Source organism: Loxodonta africana, chromosome 7 (assembly GCF_030014295.1).
Source record: "Loxodonta africana isolate mLoxAfr1 chromosome 7, mLoxAfr1.hap2, whole genome shotgun sequence".
NCBI classification, from domain to species: Eukaryota; Metazoa; Chordata; class Mammalia; order Proboscidea; family Elephantidae; genus Loxodonta; species Loxodonta africana.
The window spans coordinates 82,458,301-82,477,517 of record NC_087348.1 but is presented as its reverse complement, the minus strand read 5'-3'; the positions used below and the strand labels follow the sequence as shown (position 1 = coordinate 82,477,517).

General features: G+C 38.3%; 1 protein-coding gene across 1 annotated transcript; it reads left to right on the top strand.

The window, feature by feature from the left end:
• The first annotated feature begins 13,179 nt into the window (after positions 1-13,179).
• On the top strand, positions 13,180-14,130 carry LOC135232173 (olfactory receptor 51Q1-like). Its single transcript, XM_064289495.1, has one exon. The coding sequence runs from the start codon at positions 13,180-13,182 to the stop codon at positions 14,128-14,130; it is 951 nt and encodes a 316-aa protein (XP_064145565.1).
• The last annotated feature ends 5,087 nt before the right edge of the window (positions 14,131-19,217 follow it).

The window sequence follows — 19,217 nt, the reverse complement described above, 5'->3', positions numbered from 1 at the left end:
ACATTGTGCCCTTTTAAAGAATTAGCTATGCGAGATCAAATCGACAATGGTAACTTGAAAGGTTGGATGAGATGCTAGGGGGTCAGTGAGTTTAAGACAATGGTGGTCAAATAATGTAGAAAAGAATAATGAGAATGGTAGTACAACTTGAAGAATATAATCAATGTCACTGAAATGTACATGCAGAAATAGTTGAAATGACGTAATTTTGGTTGCATATACTTTAACACACACACACACACACACACACACAAAATTAAAAGAGAAGCTCTGACTTTCAGTTCTGGGCAGGCTGGTGTCACCTATGCCAGGCCAATATTCTTGCTTACAGAACTAGAAAACCAGATTTAAAAATAATTACATATATATATATATATATATATGCACACACATATATATGTACATATGTATGTTGTGAGGTGCCGTTAAGTCAGTTCTGACTCATAGCAACCCTGGAGTTCAGAGTCGAACTGCCTCATAGGGTTTGCAAGGAGTGGCTAGGAGTTTTGAACTGCTGACGTTTTGGTCAGCAGCCAAACACAACCACTGGGGCACAAGGGCTCCATGTATGTGTATGTGTATGTGTGTATGTATGTGTGTGTGTATATGCATGTGTGTTTGTATGTGTGTATGTATGTGTGCATGTGCATATGCATGTGTATATGGAGATGTATATGCCGATGTATATACACACATATCTATATACACTTATGTATATACACACACTTATATACACATACATACATATATATGCATGTATGCTCATATACATGTATATGTATGTGTGTGTGTACGCTTAAAAGTCCTAATAAATTTTTTAAATAATGGAAACAAGAGACTTTAAGATTTTAGAAAGGGGAGAACCATGGGGAGGTGAACTGACCTCTGCGGATATTTATTTTCTCAAGGCATTTTCTATTCTCTGCAAGAGAAAAAGTTTGAGACCTTGAGCCTTGCACAAACAGGGAGATGCTCCTGGGAAAAAAGAAAAATGAGGAGACCCACAGGTAAACCAGATACTGGATTTAAGAGAAAAAGACTTTAAAACAACTAGAGTAACTCTGATAAATATGTTCAAATAAGAAAGGGTGGAGAAAGTTGATGAAGTAATGAATTTAACCAAAGAATTTGACTCTATTTAAAATAATCTAACAGAAATTCCATAACTGAAAAAAAATCCAAAATAGAAAAATTAATATAAATTAATGAATGTTTTAAAAGAAGATTAAACACAGCAGAAGACCAATCAGTGAACTAGAAGACAACTCAATAGAAGTAGCCAAACTGAAGCAGAGAAAAAGTAACAACTGAATGTATAAAAGACATATAAGAGACATGTGGGGAATAATAAAAAGGCAACATTTGTGGGAACTGGAGTAACAGAAAAAACAGAGAAAGACTGGGTGGAAACAATATTTGAAGAGATAATGGCTGAGAATTCCCCCAAATTCATGAAAGCCATCAATCTATATTATTCAAGGAAGTCTCCACAATCCATGAAATCCGTGCCTAAGAAATTCATATTCATATTCAATTTTCCAGAAACCAATGACAAAGAAAAAAGCACTGAAAACCAACAGGGAAAAATCTAATTAGCTTTAAAGGATCAACAAAAATACATAATTTTTTTTTTTTACTTCACCATAAGAAAGAAGGAAATCAAAAGGTAATGGAGTGGTACATTTAAAGTGATAACCACCACCTTCAATTCTGCATCCAGTGAAAATATCTTTAAAAATTAAGGATAAGTAAAGAAGATTCAGGTAAACAAATACTAGAGAATTTGTTAATAGTAAACCTACACTTAAGAGATATTAAGAGAGTTCTTTAGGGAGAAGGAAAATGATCCCAGAGAAAAACACAGACATACAGGGAAAAAATAAACAGCAATGGAAATGGCTAATATGTGGGGAAGTATAAATTAATATTGCCTCAATAAAGCAATAATATCCAAGTTGTATCGAGGCTTTGAATAGACTTCGAATTGTAATACATGACAATAACACAAAAGACAATGGATTTAACTTGAATTAAAAAGGTTCTAAAGTTCTAGCATTATTGAGAATGTGGCAAAGTACTAGTTTAAGATAGGCTATAAGAAGTTAAGATCCTTGGGTTACACAAAGGGTTTGCACTTGGCTACTAACCCAAAGGCTGGCAGTTCAAATCCACCTTCAGAGCCACAAAAGAATGGCCTGATGATCTGCTTTTGTAAAGATTACAGCCAAAAACAAACAAGCAAACAAAAAAAACCCATGGTGCTCAGTTCCACCCTGTAACACTTGGAGTGGCTATGAGTCCAAATCGGATCGACAACAACTGTTTTTTTTTTTTGGTATAAGAATTTAAGATGCAATTTGTGATCTATAAGGCAATCTCTAAAAGAACAGTAAAACGATTATTTCTAATGAACACAATAATGTGGTTGTTAGATGGCATCCAGTGGGTTCTCAGAGCAGCCCTATGTCCTGTGTGAGGAACTTTTAAATTTTGAGGTGCCAGGAGGTCTACATGGGTGGGATTTCAAGACTAAAATTAAGTATTCCACTCAAAAATTAAACTCAGGGTTTTACTTCTACACTCCTGATAACCATTAAAAAAAAAAAAAACAAAGCCAGTGCTGTCAAGTCGATTCCAACTCAGAGGGAAACCCTGGTGGGGTAGTGGTTAAGTGCTACGGCTGCTAACCAAAGGGTCGGCAGTTCAAATCTGCCAGGCGCTCCTTGGAAACTCTATGGGGCAGCTCTACCCCGTACTATAGGGTCGCTATGAGTTGGAATCAACTCGACAGCACTGGGTGGGTGATAACCATTAGACTTCTGTTAAAGTTTACTGTTTCAAAAACAAAGCTCAGTAGTGTTTGTTATGTTGAGAGTGTTCCCACAACTGGCCTTAGAAAAAGCTTCACTGAGTTGTTAAAGTAAATTAGAGCCTATAGATAAACATATTGTTTTAACTACCTTAAGCAGCTTCCCAGTAACACCTAGGCCTTACCTCTTTTCTCTCAGCTAAATAAGCAGAGTTCCTTTACACTTTCCTAACTAATGGTCAGTTCTGTATGCAAAGATTCCAATTAAGTTGGCCCAGATGAAATTATATCACTAACTTCCATATGGCTAAACTTTCATGTCAAAATTGTTTATACTTTTCATCTTAGAAACATTGCCTTAGTTAAATTGTGTCAAGTATGAGAGCTTTGTGTTAGACTAGAAACTCATGTAAAGAAAGTTTCACAGTTAATCGTCACCCCTGTAAATCTTACCTCATTTCCTGTGGTTGGTTTGATGTGAAATTGTTATCTGCACTCACTCTGTTGTTGTTAGGTGCCATCTCATCAGTTCTGACTCATAGCTACCCTATGTACAACAGAACAAAACACTTTCTGGTTTTGTGCCAGCCTCACAATCGTTTTTATGCTTGAGCCCATCATTGCAGCCACTATGTCAATCCAGTTCGCTGAGGATCTCACTCAACTTGTTAAATATCTCTTTGTTTTGCCTATAAGGCAGAACATATTATTACAGTCAAACTGAAGTCATGCTTCCTCTCCCTCAGTTCATTCCTCCAATAAATCTAATTAGTTAAAATATCAAATTGTAGTCTCGGTCCAGTGACTTCATGAAGACAGTAGAATAGAACAAAACAGTGCCCAGTCCTATGTCATCCTCACAACATGTTTTATGCTTTACCTAGCCCATTGTTGCAGCAGCTGTGTCAATCCATCTTGTTGAGGGTTTTTTTTTTTTTTTTTTGCTGACCCTTTACCAAGTATGTTGTCCTTCTCCAGGGACTGGCCCCTCTTGATAATATGTCCGAAGTACATGAGTCTAAATCTTGCCATCCTCACTTCTAAGGAGCATTCTGGTTGCACTTCTTCCAAAACAGATGTGTTCATTCTTCTGGCCATTCAAGGTATATTCAATATATTTCACCAACACCATAATTCAAAGGCAACAATTCTTCTTCAGTCTTCCTATTCATTGTCCAACTTTCACATGCATAAAATGAGACGATTGAAAATATCATGGCTTGGGTCAGGTGTACCTTAGTCCTCAGAGTGACAGCTTTGCTTTTTAACACTTTAAAGAGGTCTTTTGCAACAGATTTGCCCAATGCAATGCATCGTTTGATTTCTTGACTGCTCCTTCCATGGGCATTGATTGTGGATCCAAGTAAAATGAAATCTCTGACAACTTCAATCTTTTCTTCGTTTATCATGATGTTGCTTATTAGCCCAGATGTGAAGATTTTTGTTCTGTTTATATTGAGGTACAGTCCATAAGGAAGACTGTAGTCTGTGATCTTCATCAGTAAGTCCTTCAAATTCTCTTCACTTTCAGCAAATAATGTTGTGTCATCTGCATGTCACAGCTTGTTAGCCTTCTGCCAATCGTGATGCTGCGTTCTTTTTCATACAGTCCAGCTTCTCGGATTATTTGCTCAGCATACAGATTGAATAAGTATGGTGAAAGAATACAACTCATGCACACCTTTCCTGATTTTAAACCCCACGGTATCTCCTTGTTCTTTCTGAAAGAGTCCCTCTTTGACTATGTACAGGTTCAAACAGGAGCACAATTAAGTGTTTTGGAATTCCCATCCTTTAGAATGTTATCCATAATTTGTTATGATCCACACAGTCAAATGCCTTTGCATAGTCAATAAACCAAAACCAAACCCAAAGCAGTTGAGTTGATTCCAACTCATAGCAACCCTATAGGGCAGAATAGAAATGCCCCATAGATTTTTGAAGGAGTGCCTGGTGGATTTGAACTGCTGACCTTTTGCTTAGCTGCTGTAGATCTTAACCAGTATGCCACCAGGGTTTACGATAAAACACAGGTGTTCTCTGCTTTCTGGTACTCCCTGCTTTCATCCAGGATTCATCTGGCATCAGCAATGACATCCCTGGTTCTGAGTCCTCTTCTGAATCCAGCTTGAACTTCTGTCAGTTCCCTGTCAATGACTGCTGCAGCCACTTTTGAATGATCTCCAGCAAAATTTTACTTGCATGTGATATTAATGATATCGTTTGACAATTTCCAGAGTCTGTTGGATCACCTCTCTTTGGAATCGGCACAAACGTGGATCTCTTCCAGTTGGTTGGCCAGGAAGCTGACTTCCAAATTTCTTCAAATAGACGAGTGAGCACCTCTAGTGCTACATCCTTTATATAGTCATTTGAATAAATGGAATACAAAAAAAGTATAAAAGACGTCTCCACTCAGGATAATGGAAAACTCGGTGGGGTAGTAGTTAAAAGCGACATGTGCTAACCAGAATGTTGGCAGTTGGAATCCACCAGCCACTCCTTGGAAATTCTGTGGGGCAGTTCTACTCTGTCCTATATGGTAGTCATGAGTTGGAATCAAGTTGATGGCAATGGTTTTTTTGTTTGTGTGTTTTTGGTATTCCGGATAACACAAAGCATGATTTCAGGTGGCAGAATAATGACATCTCCTCATCTCCTTGGCCAGAGATGCCCATGTTCTTGTCACAGGGATCTGTGGATATGTTATAAGAATGCTTAGAAAGGGAAGTGGGAGAGAAAAGAGAGCCAGAGAGAAGGTAGCCTGAGAATGACTCAGGCTGATGTTTCAGGTTTTGAAGATAGAGTGAATGGAACCTCAAACCAAGGAATGAGGGCAGCCTCTAGAAGCTGGAATAGGAAAGGAAATGGATTCTATCCTAAAGTCTCTATAAAGAAAGGCAGTCTTGCCAAAACATCTCACTTGTAGCCTAAATTCAAAAACCAAACCTGTTGCCATCCAGTCAATTCCTACTCACAGTGGCCCCATGGGACAGGGAACTGCCCCACAGGATTTCCAAGGAGTTCCCAGTGGATTGGAACTGCTGATCTTTTGGTTAGCAGCAGGAGCTCTTAACCACTCTGTCACCAGTGTTTCCATTTTTATCCTAGTGAGATGGATTTCAGACTTCTCAACTACATGTAAGATAATAAATTCATGTTGTTTTAAGCCAGTATAAGGAAACCTGGTGGTGCAGTGGTTAAGTGCTCGGCTGCTAACCAAAAGGTTGGCAGCTGAAACACTGCAGTCACTCTGCTGGAGAAAGATGTGACAGTCAGCTTCTGTAAAAATTTCCAGCCTTAGAAAACCCATGGGGCAGTTCTACTCTGTCCTGTGGAGTTGTTATGAGTCAGAATGGACTCAGCAGCAATGGGTATAAGTTTGGTTTTTGTCCTTTCAAAGTAGACCTGTTATTTAGAAAGTTTTTTTTATATATATATATATATGATTTAATTTTCCATTATTAGATCTTGAATGAAACCCATCATTGTTTTATGCTTGTTTTTTTTATAATTGTATTCCTCTATGAATCAGTCGGTTTGTTGTATTGTGGGGGCTTATGGATTGCTGTTATGTTGGCAGCTATGCTGCTGGTATTCAAATACCAGCAGGGTCACAATTGTGGACAATACCAGACTAAGAAGAAAGACATGGCAGTCTACGTTTGCAAAAATATTAGCCCGTGAAAACCTCATGAATAGCAGTGGAATATCGTCTGATATAGTAGTGCCAGAACATGAGCCCCTTAGGTTGGAAGGCACTCAAAAGACAACTGGGGAAGAGATGTCTCCTCACGCTAGAGTCTACTTTAATGAAGTGGATGGAGTCAAGCTTTCAGAACCTTCATTTGTTGATGAAACACGACTCAAAATAAGAAAAAAGAGCTGCAATCATCCACAAATAATCAGAATGGGGAATGTATAAAGTATAAATCTGGGAATAATGGAAGTCATCAGAAAATGAAATGGAATGCATAAACATTGATATCCTAGGCATTAATGAGCTGAAAGGGACCGGTATTGGCTGTTTTGAATCAGACAGTCATATGGTCTACTACGCTGGGAAAAGCAAATTAAAGAGGAATGGCGTTGCATCCATTAAAAAAAACAAAAAAATTCGGGATCTATCCTGAAGTACAGCATTGTCAGTAATATCCACATGCCTACAAGGGAGACTAGTTAATGTGACTATTATTCAAATTTACACACCAACCACTAAGGCCAAAGATGAAGAAATTGAAGATAATTACCAACTTTTCCAATCTGAAATTGATCAAACATTGCTATCAAGACTCACTGATAATTACTGGTGATGGGAATGGGGAAGTTGGAAACAAGGAAGAAGCATTGGTAGTTGGAGAAGATGGCCTTGGTGATAGAAATGATACTGGAGATCGAATGACAGAATTTTGCAAGACCGAAGACTTCTTCATTGCACATACCTTTTTATACCAGGATAAACAATCACTATACACATGGACCTCACCAGCTTGAATACACAGGAATCAAATCAACGACATTTGTGGAAAGAGATGATGGAAAAGCTGAATATTAACAGTCAGAACAAGAGCAGGGGCCGAGTGTGGAACAGATCATCAACTGCACATATGCAAGTTCAAGTCAAAGCTGAAGAAAATTAAAACAAGTCCCGAGAGCCCAAGTATGACCTTGAGTATATACTACCTGAATTTAGAGACCATCTCAAAAATAGATATGATGCATTGAACACTAATGACCAAAGACCAGATGAGTTGTACAATGACATCAGGGACATCATACCTGAAGAAAACAAAAGGTCATTAAAAAGATAGGAAAGAAAGAAAAGACCAAAATGCATGTCAGAAGAGACTCTGAAAATTGCTCCTGAGCATAAAATAGCTAAAGCAAGAAGAAGAAATAATGAAGTAAAAGAGCTCGAGAGAACAAAGTATTATAATGAAATATGCAAAGACCTGGAGATAGAAAACCAAAAAGGAGGAACAAGAACACATTGGGCATTTCTCAAGCTGAAAGAACTGAAGAAAAAATTCAAGACTCAGCTTGCAATATTGAAGGATTCTATAGGGAACATACTAAACAACACAGGAAGGTGGTTCTTCAAAAGAAGATGGAAGGCTCACTCCAACAAGAATGGCATTAATCCAAAAAACACAAAATAATAAATGTTGGAGAGGCTGCGGAGAGATTGGAACTCTCATACACTGCTAGTGGGAATGTCAAATGGTACAACCACTTTGGAAATCTATCTGATGTTATCTTAAACAGTAAGAAATAGAACTACCATACAACCCAGAAATCCCACTCCTAGGAATATACCCTAGAGAAGTAAGAGCCTTCACACAAACAGATACATGCACACGCATGTTTATTGCAGCTCTGTTTACAATAGCAAAAAGCTGGAAGCAACCAAGGTGTCCATCAACGGATGAGTGGTTAAATAAATTGTGGTATATTCACACAATGGAATACTATGCATCGATAAAGAACAGTGTCGAATCTGTAAAACATTTCATAACATGGAGGAACCTGGAAGGCATTATGCTGAGTGAAATTAGAGGCAAAAGGACAAATATTGTATAAGACCACTATCATAAGATCTTGAGAAATAGTATAAACTGAGAAGAACACATACTTTTGTGGTTATGAGGGGGGGAGGGAGGGAGGGTGGGAGAGGGTTCTTTACTGATTAGTTAGTAGATAAGAACTGCTTTAGGTGAAGGGAAGGACAACACTCAATACATGGAAGGTCAGCTCAACTGGACTGGACCAAAAACAAAGAAGTTTCCGGGATGAACTGAATGCTTCAAAGGTCAGCGGAGCAAGGGCGGGGGTTTGGGAACCGTGGTTTAAGCGGACTTCTAAGTCAATTGGCAAAATAATTCTATTATGAAAACGTTCTGCATCCCACTTTGAAATGTGGCGTCTGGGGTCTTAAATGCTAACAAGAGGCCATGTAAGATGCAGCAATTGGTCTCAACCCACCTGGATCAAAGGAGAATGAAGAACATGAAGGCCACACGATAACTAAGAGCCCAAGAGACAGAAAGGGCCACATGAGCCAGAGACCTACATCACCCTGAGACCAGAAGAACTAGTTGGTGCCCGGCCACAACCGATGACTGCCCTGACAGGGAGCACAACAGAGAACCCCTGAGGGAGTAGGAGATCAGTAGGATGCAGACCCCAAATTCTCACAAAAAGACCATACTGAATGGTCTGACTGAGACTAGAGGAATTCCGGCGGTCATGGTCCCCAAACCTTCTGTTGGCCCAGGACAGGAACCATTCCCGAAGACAACTCATCAGACATGAAAAGGACTGGACAGTGGGTAGGACAGAGATGCTGATGAAGAGTGAGCTATTTGTTTCAGGGGTACACTCAAGACTGTGTTGGCATCTCCTGTCTGGAGGGGGGATGGGAGGATAGAGAGAGTTGGAAGCTGGCAAAAATGTCACAAAAGGAGAGACTGGAAAGGCTGACTCATTGGGGGAGAGCAAGTGGGAGTACGGAGTAAGGTGTGCATAAACTTATATGTGACAGTTTGACTTGACTTGTAAACGTTTGCTTGAAGCTCAATAAAAGTTAATAAAAAAAAAAGAAGATGGAAGGAATACACAGAGTCAGTGTACAAAAAAGAATTTGTTGGCATTCATCCATTTTGGGAGGTAGCATATGATCAAAAACTAATGGTACTGAAGGAAGAGGTTCAAGATGCGCTGAAGGCATTCCATCAACTGATACAGATACCAATTGAGAGGTTTCGACAAAAAGATGCAGCACTGGAAGCATTTGTTTGTCTACCTGAAGAAATTCGGAAGACAGCTACCTGAGCAACAGACTGGAAGAGATCCTTACGTGTGACCATTCCAAAGAAAGATGATCCAACAAAATGTGGAAATTATTGAACAATATCACACACAAGTAAAATTTTGCTGAAGATCATTTCAAAGTGCCTGCAGCAGTACATTGACAGCGAACTGCCAGAAGTTCAAGCCAGATACAGAAGAGGACTTGGAACCAGGGATATCATTGCTGATATCAGATGAATCCTGGCTGAAAGCGGAGAGTAATAGAAAGATGTTTACCTGTGTTGTATTGATTATGTAAAGGCATTCGACTGTGTGGATCATAAGTTATTGATAACATTGCAAGAATAAGAATTCCAAAACACTTATCTGTGCTCATGAGGAATCTGTACTTAGGCCAACAGGCAGTTGTTCGAATAGAACAAGGAGATACTGCATGGTTTAATTGAAGAAATGCGTGTGTCCCAGTTATATTGTTTCACCACACTTATTCAATCTTTTTGCTGAGCAAATAACCAGAGAAGATGGACTATGTGAAGAAGATTTTGGCATCAGAAGTGGAGGATGATTCCTTAATAAACTACGATATGTAGATGACACAACCCTGTTTGCTAAGAGTGAAGAGGATTCCAAGCACTTACTGATGAAGATCAAAGAACTCACCCTTCAGTATGGAATACACCTCAACATAAAGAAAACAAAAATCCTCACAACTAGACTAAGAAGCAACCTCATGGTAAGCAGAGAAAAGATTGAAGTTGTCAAGGATTTCATTTTACTTGGATATACAATCAATGCCCACAGAAGCAGAGGTCGAGAAATCAAACAATACATTTCATTGAGCAAATCTGCTGCAAAACATCTCTTTAACATGTTCAAAAGCAAAGATGTCACTTTAAGGACTAATGGTGTTTTTAATCATCTTATATGCATATGAAAGCCACACAATAAACAAAGAAGGCTGGAGAAAAACTGATGCCCTTGAATTATGGTGTTAGCAGAGAATATTGAATATACCATGGACTGCCAGATGAACCAACAAATCTGTCTTGGAAGAAGTATAGCCAGAGCGCTCATTAGAGTTGAAGATGGAGAGATTCTCTCTCACGTATTTTGGACATGTTATCAGGAGAGACCAGTCCCTGGAGAAGGACATCATGCTCCTTAGAATAAAAGGTCAGCAAAAAACAGGAAGACCCTCAACGAAATGGATTGACACAGTGACTGCAACAATGGACTCAAGCATAACAACAATTGTGACGATGGTACAGGACTGGGCAGTGTTTGATTCTGTTGTACATAGGGTTGCTATGAATTGGAACTGACTCGACAGAACCTAACAACAACAACATAGTTGTATTTCTTTTTTCTGAGGAATTCTGTCATATGCTTTCCCATTAATCTAATATGGTCTTAATATTTATAAGTATTAATACATTTATTTTTTTAAAGATATTAATACATTCTATGGCCTGTTTTGGATTCCCTGGTGGTGTAATTGCTTGTCTGATAACAAAAAGTTAGAGGTTCAAATCCACCTAAAGACACCTTGAAAGAAATGCCTGAATCTGCTTCTGAAAAGTCAGTGAAAATCCTACAAAGCACATTTCTACTCTGACACAAGTACAGTTGCCATGAGTAGGAGTCCACTCAACGGCACTGGTATAGCATGTCATAATAATTTTTTTTGTAATTTCACCATTTTTCCGGTATAGAGAAACATTTAATTTTCCTGTGTTCACATCCACTTGTCCTTACCTCAGTGATTTTTGTCTGCTTTTGTAAAATTTAGAGAGACATTTCAATAAGAGTAAATACTAATATTATTTTCTCTATTACATATTTTGTTACTGATTTACATTTAACTTCTTAATCCATTTGGAATTTAGCAAAGGCTCTTGATGGTAGAGCTGACTTACCAGCTTACCAGTGAGACCCAAGGTCTCAGGATACCTCTTCAGGTAATCCTGAAGGGACCTGCCACACTTCCCCACCCTCCAGCCTAGGGATTTGCAAAAGGTTGTAACATACCTGCCCCTGTGCCTAGAAGATAAAACAGAGGCCTCAATTAGTGAAGAGGGCACCAGACACAAGAAACCATGGGTCAGATTCCTCAGTGAATGATAAGAGAAGAAAAGAGGGATGATAACTGTTGTTAGAGGATGAAGAGAATTAATAAAGGTAACATACTTAGAATGGTGCCCAAACATAGAAAGTACTCTATAAATGTGATTGTCCTCACTTGGGCTGCTGTAATAGCCATCTGAATGGTCCCACTCCTCCTTCTCTCGCTCTTCTCCTGTACACCTGCCCCTTGCCTCTAGGTTTGTTTTAATATTGTAGAAATATAATCCATGGTATCAGGATGACATTAACTAATGAAAATAAAAAGTGGTATGTTAGACTAGAAATAAGGACTTACCTTGAGGAAGAGTGGCTTTAGTGTATGATAAAAGAGAGAGGCACTAGTGAAAGAGATTACAATGAATTGGAACTAGTGAAACAGGTGAGAATGTTGTTATTAAAGTCAAAGAAGGATTCAAAAGGAGATGTTGGATACAAACAACTCAAAAAGGATGAAAACTCAATATTAGCCATTACTTTTAGCTAGGAGTTCTTTTTAAGTCTTTGTGAGAAAGAACAGTATTGGTAGTGTGATTTGGTTGAAAGACATATTTCAAATTGCTAAGAACTGAATGAGAGTAGGCAAAGAGAAGCAGAAAAAATTTAAAAGTTTCCTATGAAATAAACTGTACTGAGTGTTGAAGAGGTGACCAGTTTTGTGGAAGCAACCTGTGATAAGATAGATTTAGGAGGGCCAACAATGGTGTTCTTGAACTTGTCCTTAGTTACCCCCCAAAACTCTGAATGTTTGTTTGGAAAGAGTTTAGATCAAATGGGCAACAGGTAGAGTTACAGAACAATAAGAGTATTTCTAATGTTTCTGGTTCTCCTTGAGCAAAGACCCTGAGTCTGGAGCCTCATTCATCTATTAAGCCCCAGATAACTAACACTACGCAAGACCCGTTCTGCTTCATCCTAACAGGCATCCCTGGATTTGAGGCCTCTCACATCTGGATCTTCATCCCCTTCTGCTGTTTCTACACCATCTCCATCATGGGCAACACCACCATCCTTTCCTCTGTGATGCTAAGGAGAATATACACTAATATTAGTCTTTGTATTTGGTTCCTAGAAAGTTATTTGAAAGATTAATGAGAGCACTTCTAGTTAGTAAATGCGTATGTCTAAGTATATATGTATATAGACATACACAGGAGCAGGTGAGAAATATAATACAAGAAGATTGCAGGAAGCATAAATTAAACTGGCAGACATGAAAGATTTAAAAAAAAAAAAAGCTCATTTTAAATAGAAGTGAAAGCAGAAGAACCCACCTTTGATAGTGTTCTAGCTAATTACGTGGCTCAGTAGTATTAGATAAAGCAATCCCAGACACATCTTTGAGTCTTGAAATGAATAGACAATGACTCTATGACAGTAGCACACTGATGAGATTCTTATTGTAGGAAACAGACATTCTGGTTCTTCATTCATCAGTCATGTCCAAGGAGAATAACACCACTCAAGACGCCTTCTACTTCATCCTCACGGGTATCCCTGGATTCGAGGCCTTCCACATCTGGATCTCCATCCCCTTCTGCTGCTTCTATACCATCTCCATCATGGGCAACACCACCATCCTCGCCGTCATCCGCACAGAGCCATCTCTCCACCAGCCCATGTACCTATTTCTCTCCATGCTGGCCCTGACTGACCTGGGTCTCACCCTCACCACTCTGCCCACAGTCATGCAGCTCCTCTGGTTCAACATTCAGAAGATCACCTTTGAAGGCTGTTTTGCCCAGTTCTTTTTCCTCCATGGATTCTCATCCATCGAATCTTCTGTCCTCCTGGCCATGTCTTTTGACCGCTATGTGGCCATCTGTCGCCCCCTCCATTATGCCTCCATCCTTACCAGTAAAGTCATTGGCAGGATCGGAGTAGCCATCATTTGCCGTTGTGTTCTGGCTGTCCTTCCCTCCCTTTTGCTGCTCAAGCGCCTGCCTTTCTGCCACTCTCACCTTCTCTCTCACTCCTACTGCCTACACCAGGATATGATTCGGCTGGTCTGTGCTGACATCAGGGTCAACAGCTGGTTTGCACTCGTGCTGGTGTTGCTCATTATTGCAGTTGATCCACTGCTCATTGTGCTCTCCTATGCACTCATCCTAAAAAGTATCTTGGGCACAGCCACCTGGACTGAGCGGGTTCGGGCCCTCAATAACTGTCTGTCCCACTTTCTGGCTGTTTTGGTTCTTTACGTCCCTATGGTGAGTGTGTCTATGACTCACCGCTTTGCCAAGCATGCCTCTCCCCTTGTCCACGTGGTCCTGGCCAATATCTACCTGCTGACACCTCCTGTGATGAACCCCATCATATACAGTGTAAAGACTAAGCAGATCCGACAGGGAATCTTTCACCTCCTTTTTCAGAGAAAAATGCACGAATGATTGAGATTTAGGTTTACAGGAATCCTTTTGCTTGAGTCACATGAAGTCAAGAGCAGAGACCACTATCATTAAATTTGTAAATAGAATAGATGGCGAAGAAATGTTGTTGTTGGTTGCTATCTAGGCTGTGACTCATGGCAACCTTATGTATAACAGAACACAATGTTACAGGTCTTGCGCCATCATTGTGATTGGTGGTATGTTTGAGTCCACTGTTTTGGCTATGTGCCAATCCATCTCATTGAAGGTTTCCCTTGTTTTTGCTGACCCTCCACTTTACCAAGAGTAGAGACTATATAAGAAGTTTTCAGTATAAATAAAGGGACATGATAATACCTTGACTAGAAATTGAAAGAGGTACATTTTTTTTTTTAAACCCAACATTAGTCTAAACCAGCCATGTGACTTTGGGGAAAAAAAATTAAAAATATAATTGAAAATTTAATCTCTATTATGTCCTTTTCATGGTGATGGTGTCGTTATTTAGTGTGTGCTAAAATATAAGATTTCCATTATAAATGCAAAATTCTGGTAAATGAATAAAACTGCTTTTAAAGCTGAAATATGTTTATCCCCTTAAAAACAATTGGTAAAGTCAATATCAGCTTCCAGTTAAATAAAGGTGCTCATGTAACATCAATCAAATAATGGAAAAGTACCTTGATAAACTAGGTCAAATTAAAGAAAGAAAAAATCTCGGATATGGGTGCTACACGGAAATGAAAAATGAGCACTAAATATCAAACTAAAGTGGAAGTAGCCTGGGATTTGAGAACCAGTTGAACTAATTTTCAAGGCAGAGTTCATTTAAACTCATTGATGGGATCAGCCTTTCAGAGAAATGGAAATGACTGCTGAGAGAAGGTAATAGACGTTAGAAGGAGGTATAAGACAAACCCCTCCAGAAGATAAGCATAAGGAGAGCTTGAATGTTAAGGGTGTGATGCATAGAAACAACTGTGAATTGTTTAAATTAGACTTGTTTTCTAAGTTTGGTTGGGCACCTTTAATTTGTCATCATGAGTTGTTAACAAAGGAGCTGAGAAATTCGTTTAACTTTTTAGAGGCGCACTTTCTTCATATGTAAAATGTGTATAATTATACTTCCATGACCTATTTTAATTAAATTAAAACACAGGTAAAATGTGTTTAATAACACAGGTAAATTGTCTTAAATTTTCAACAATTATTTTGGCAAAGGAATATGAATTCAAGAAGACATATATATATACATATAAAAAAATGTATATAAAATGTGTGTATGTATGTACGTGTGTGTGTATATACAAAAAAACCAAAACCAAACCCATTGTTGTCAGTCGATTCTGACTCATTGCTGCTGTATGGGACAGAGTAGAACTGCCCCGTAGAGTTTCCAAGGAGTGGCTGGTAGATATGAACTGCCAACCCTTTTGTTAGCAGCCAAGCTCTTAACCACATATACATATATGTATACATAGCTATACATACACATATGTATACATATATAAACACACACACATACATATGCCTAGTAATGCCCACTAACCCCCCTGAGATATTTCCTACCAAAGTCCCAACTTTCACTGAAACTTCAAAAACAAGATTATAGATAGTGTTCTCAATAATAGATAAAATTCAGGGACAGACAGGATTAAGTCTTGGAAAAGCATATGGATTAAGAATGCCTCTATAAAACTCTTAATTTTTTAAGAAACTATATTAAATTGTTAATTAAATGTCCCATCACAGACTGAGATGTATCTCAAAAAATATTCCTATGTTCAATGGACTTTCTCCAACAGCATCAGGGCCCCAATTTTAGTACCACATTCAAGTGTGAAGCCAGGGAGTTGAGTCAGGTCTCAAAGTGTAACCCATTTAGTTGTGACACATGGCAGTGAAACAATATCTAGCCGCTTGTCCACCTCTGCCAAGGTGGTGAAATCAGATCTAGTATCTCACCCTTAATTATTTTTAAGACTAAGTTGTTAGAAAAGATGTGTTTTACTTACTATATAATTAATTTTGTTTCTTAAATCGAAGACCAGCTACACTAAATTAACAGTAAAAGTCTGCTGCTGAGTAAAATCTGCTTTTGTCGTTTAAGGAAGAGCATTCAAATACAATTATGTTTCCCATGTCCTCACTTTCCCTTTTTCTAAAAAAGAGATAATATTAATATTGTTATTATCACTTAAAAAAAAAAAACTCCCATAAAACAAGACGGGATTTCATTTTTTTTTTTTTGGCTCCTCAATACATAAATGCTGTTATTTATTTGTTTGTTTATTATTTATTTATTTAAATTAATGGTGTAGTTAAGCAACCATTGATAACTGGGACTTTCCAAGTTAGAGAAGTTAATACTGTTAACAGTCCCAGGGGATAGAAATATAATATCTATTTTGAAAATTGGGATTTTTAGGTTCAGAAATACTAAATTAACTTGTCATTGCTACATGGTTACCAAGCAATGCAATTTTCAGTAATCTGCTTGGCTTCTTGTTTTAGCTCTCTTCTTTCTCTCTCTGCGTCTCCTTGACTCCCATCACTTCAATTACCTGCTTGTTATTGCTGTTGGTGACCTTTTTTATCACAGAAGGAAATGTCCTGTGCCATCTTCATGATCATTACTATGTTTGAGTCCATTGTAGTGCCTTGTGTCAGCTCATCTCATTAAGGGTTTCCTTCTTTTTTAGCGACCTTCTCCTTTACCAAGTGTGATGTCCTTTTCTAGCAATTGGTCTTTCCCAATGACACGTCCAAAGTAATAGAGCTGAAGTCTTGCTATCCTCCCTTCTAAGAAGCATTTTGGTTGTATTTATCTAAGATTGGTTTGTTTCTTCTTTTGACAGTCTATGGTATAGTCAATATTCTTTGTCTGTAGCACAGTTTGAATGCATCAATTTGTCTCCTGTCTTTCTTTTTCACTACCCACCATTCGTACGAGCATAAGGAATGGAAAAGATCATGGCTTGGGTCAGACATACCTTAGTTATCAAAGTGACATTTTTGTTTTTTAAAACTTTAAAGAGGTCTTTTGCCACAGATTTGGCTAACCTAAGAGGAAAAAAATCACCAATTATCTTATCTTTGTTTATAATTTTTTTTGTTGTTTATAAATCCCAAATCCATGCTCATAGCCTAAAATTCTTTTTTAGCTTCAAGAATTATACATCCAATTTTTGTCTCTATTAGGATGGCACACCATCATCTCAAACCCATATATTTAAAACTATACTCCTGCACCTCATGCACAGGTATGACTTATCCATCAGTGGAATCTTGTGTGTTGTTGTCATGCTGAACAGGGTTCAGTAGAGCTTTCAAACTATGACAGATTAGGAAAAAAGACCTGGCAATCTACTTCCAAAATTCAGCAAGGGAAAACCCTATGGATCATAACTGCTCTATTCAAAACCTAGCATGGGGTGGCACAGGACTGGGCAGCATTTTGGTCAGCCTTGCAGAAGGTTGCTGTGAGTCAGGGGACAACTTGACAGCATGTAAAAATAATAACAACAGAAAAAATTAAGATGCAGTTTGTAATTTATAGGGTAATCACTAAAAGAATGGTAAAATAATTGTCTCAACACATTAATAGATTAAAAATAAAACAATTATAGAGGAAGTCCCCATTCAAGGAGATTCTGGATAACAGAAAGCATGACTGGATAGTAAGAACAATGATATCACCCACCTACCCAAACACCTCATGGAATTTGTTTCCTTGGTTTGGAGGTTTAGGGTCATGGTTTCACAGGACATTCCACTTATTTGACCTAAAAACTTATTTAGGTTCTACCTCCTAGTTCATTGTGTAGTATCTGGAGTGTTATAAGCTTGCAGGCGGCCATCCAAGGCACAACAATTGGTCTCTATTCACCTGGAGCAACAGAGAAAGAAGGAGACTCAGGAATAGGAGGAGAATATGGAATGTGTGGGCTAATTGCCTCTGAACAACTGCCATGCTTGCCATGAGAACTGAATGGCATTCGGTTACCATTACTGAACACGTTGATCGAGGATTCAATAGAGGAATCCTTATGAAGGCTTTCTTGAGCCATGGTGAACCCCTGAAACTATTGCCTTGAGATAATCTTTAAACCTTAAACCAAATGTATACCTTGGAGTCTTCTTAAAACCAAACAATAGTTTAGCTTAACCAGTAAAAAAAAGTCTGCCTTGAGCATTAAGCTATTTTAAGAACTATCTATATGGGATCAAGCTGACAACAGCAACTCGAAAGATTAGATAGGAACTTTAGTGGGCAGTGAGTATATGTTAATGGGGGAGGAACAACTCAGAAAAGGAGGGTGAGAGTAACTGCACAACTTGAAGAATGTAATCAGTGTCACTGAAATGTAGGTATAGAAACTGGTGGCTTGGTGTAAGTTTTGCAGCGTCCATTCTAAAAAACAATAATAAAATAAATGTACAAAAAAAATTTTTTTAAGATGTCCATGTACTAATTCCAGGGACTGTGAATACGTTAATTTACATGACAAATTAGATTTACAAGAATTTTTATCTCTAAGTAGCATAAACTAAAGAGCTGAGACTACTACCATCAAAACTGTAAATAAACAGGGAAGGAATGTTGTTTGTTGTTAATTGCCACTGAGTTGGCTGCACTCATGGTGAACTTATGCGTAACAGAACAAAGTGTGACATTGTCTTGTGCCAGCTTCAGAATCATTGGTTTGTTTGAATCCATTGTTGCAGTTATTATGTCAATTCATCTCATTGAGGGTTTCACTCAGTTTTGCTGACCATCTGCTTTACCAAGAATACGAAATGTATATGAATCTTGCAGTGTAAACAAACACGGTTATTCCTTGACTAGAGAAATGGTAGGTTTTTCTTTTTTCTTTTGATTCAGCTTTGCTCTTAATTTGTCATATGACTTTGGGAAAAAAATTAAAAATATAATCCATATTCTACCTTTTCCACAGTGGTTTTGTTATTAAGTATGTGAGGGTACATAAGATTTGTGTTGTAAACTCAAATGCTGGTGTGATGGTTAATGCCAAGTGTCAACTAGGCTAGGCTACAATTCTCAATAGTTTGGCAGACACTATGTAATCATCTTCCATTTTGTAATC

Bases quoted from the DNA above. Each gene is read 5' to 3' on its own strand.
- LOC135232173 (XM_064289495.1), top strand. From the start codon at position 13,180: ATGTCCAAGGAGAATAACACCACTCAAGACGCCTTCTACTTCATCCTC.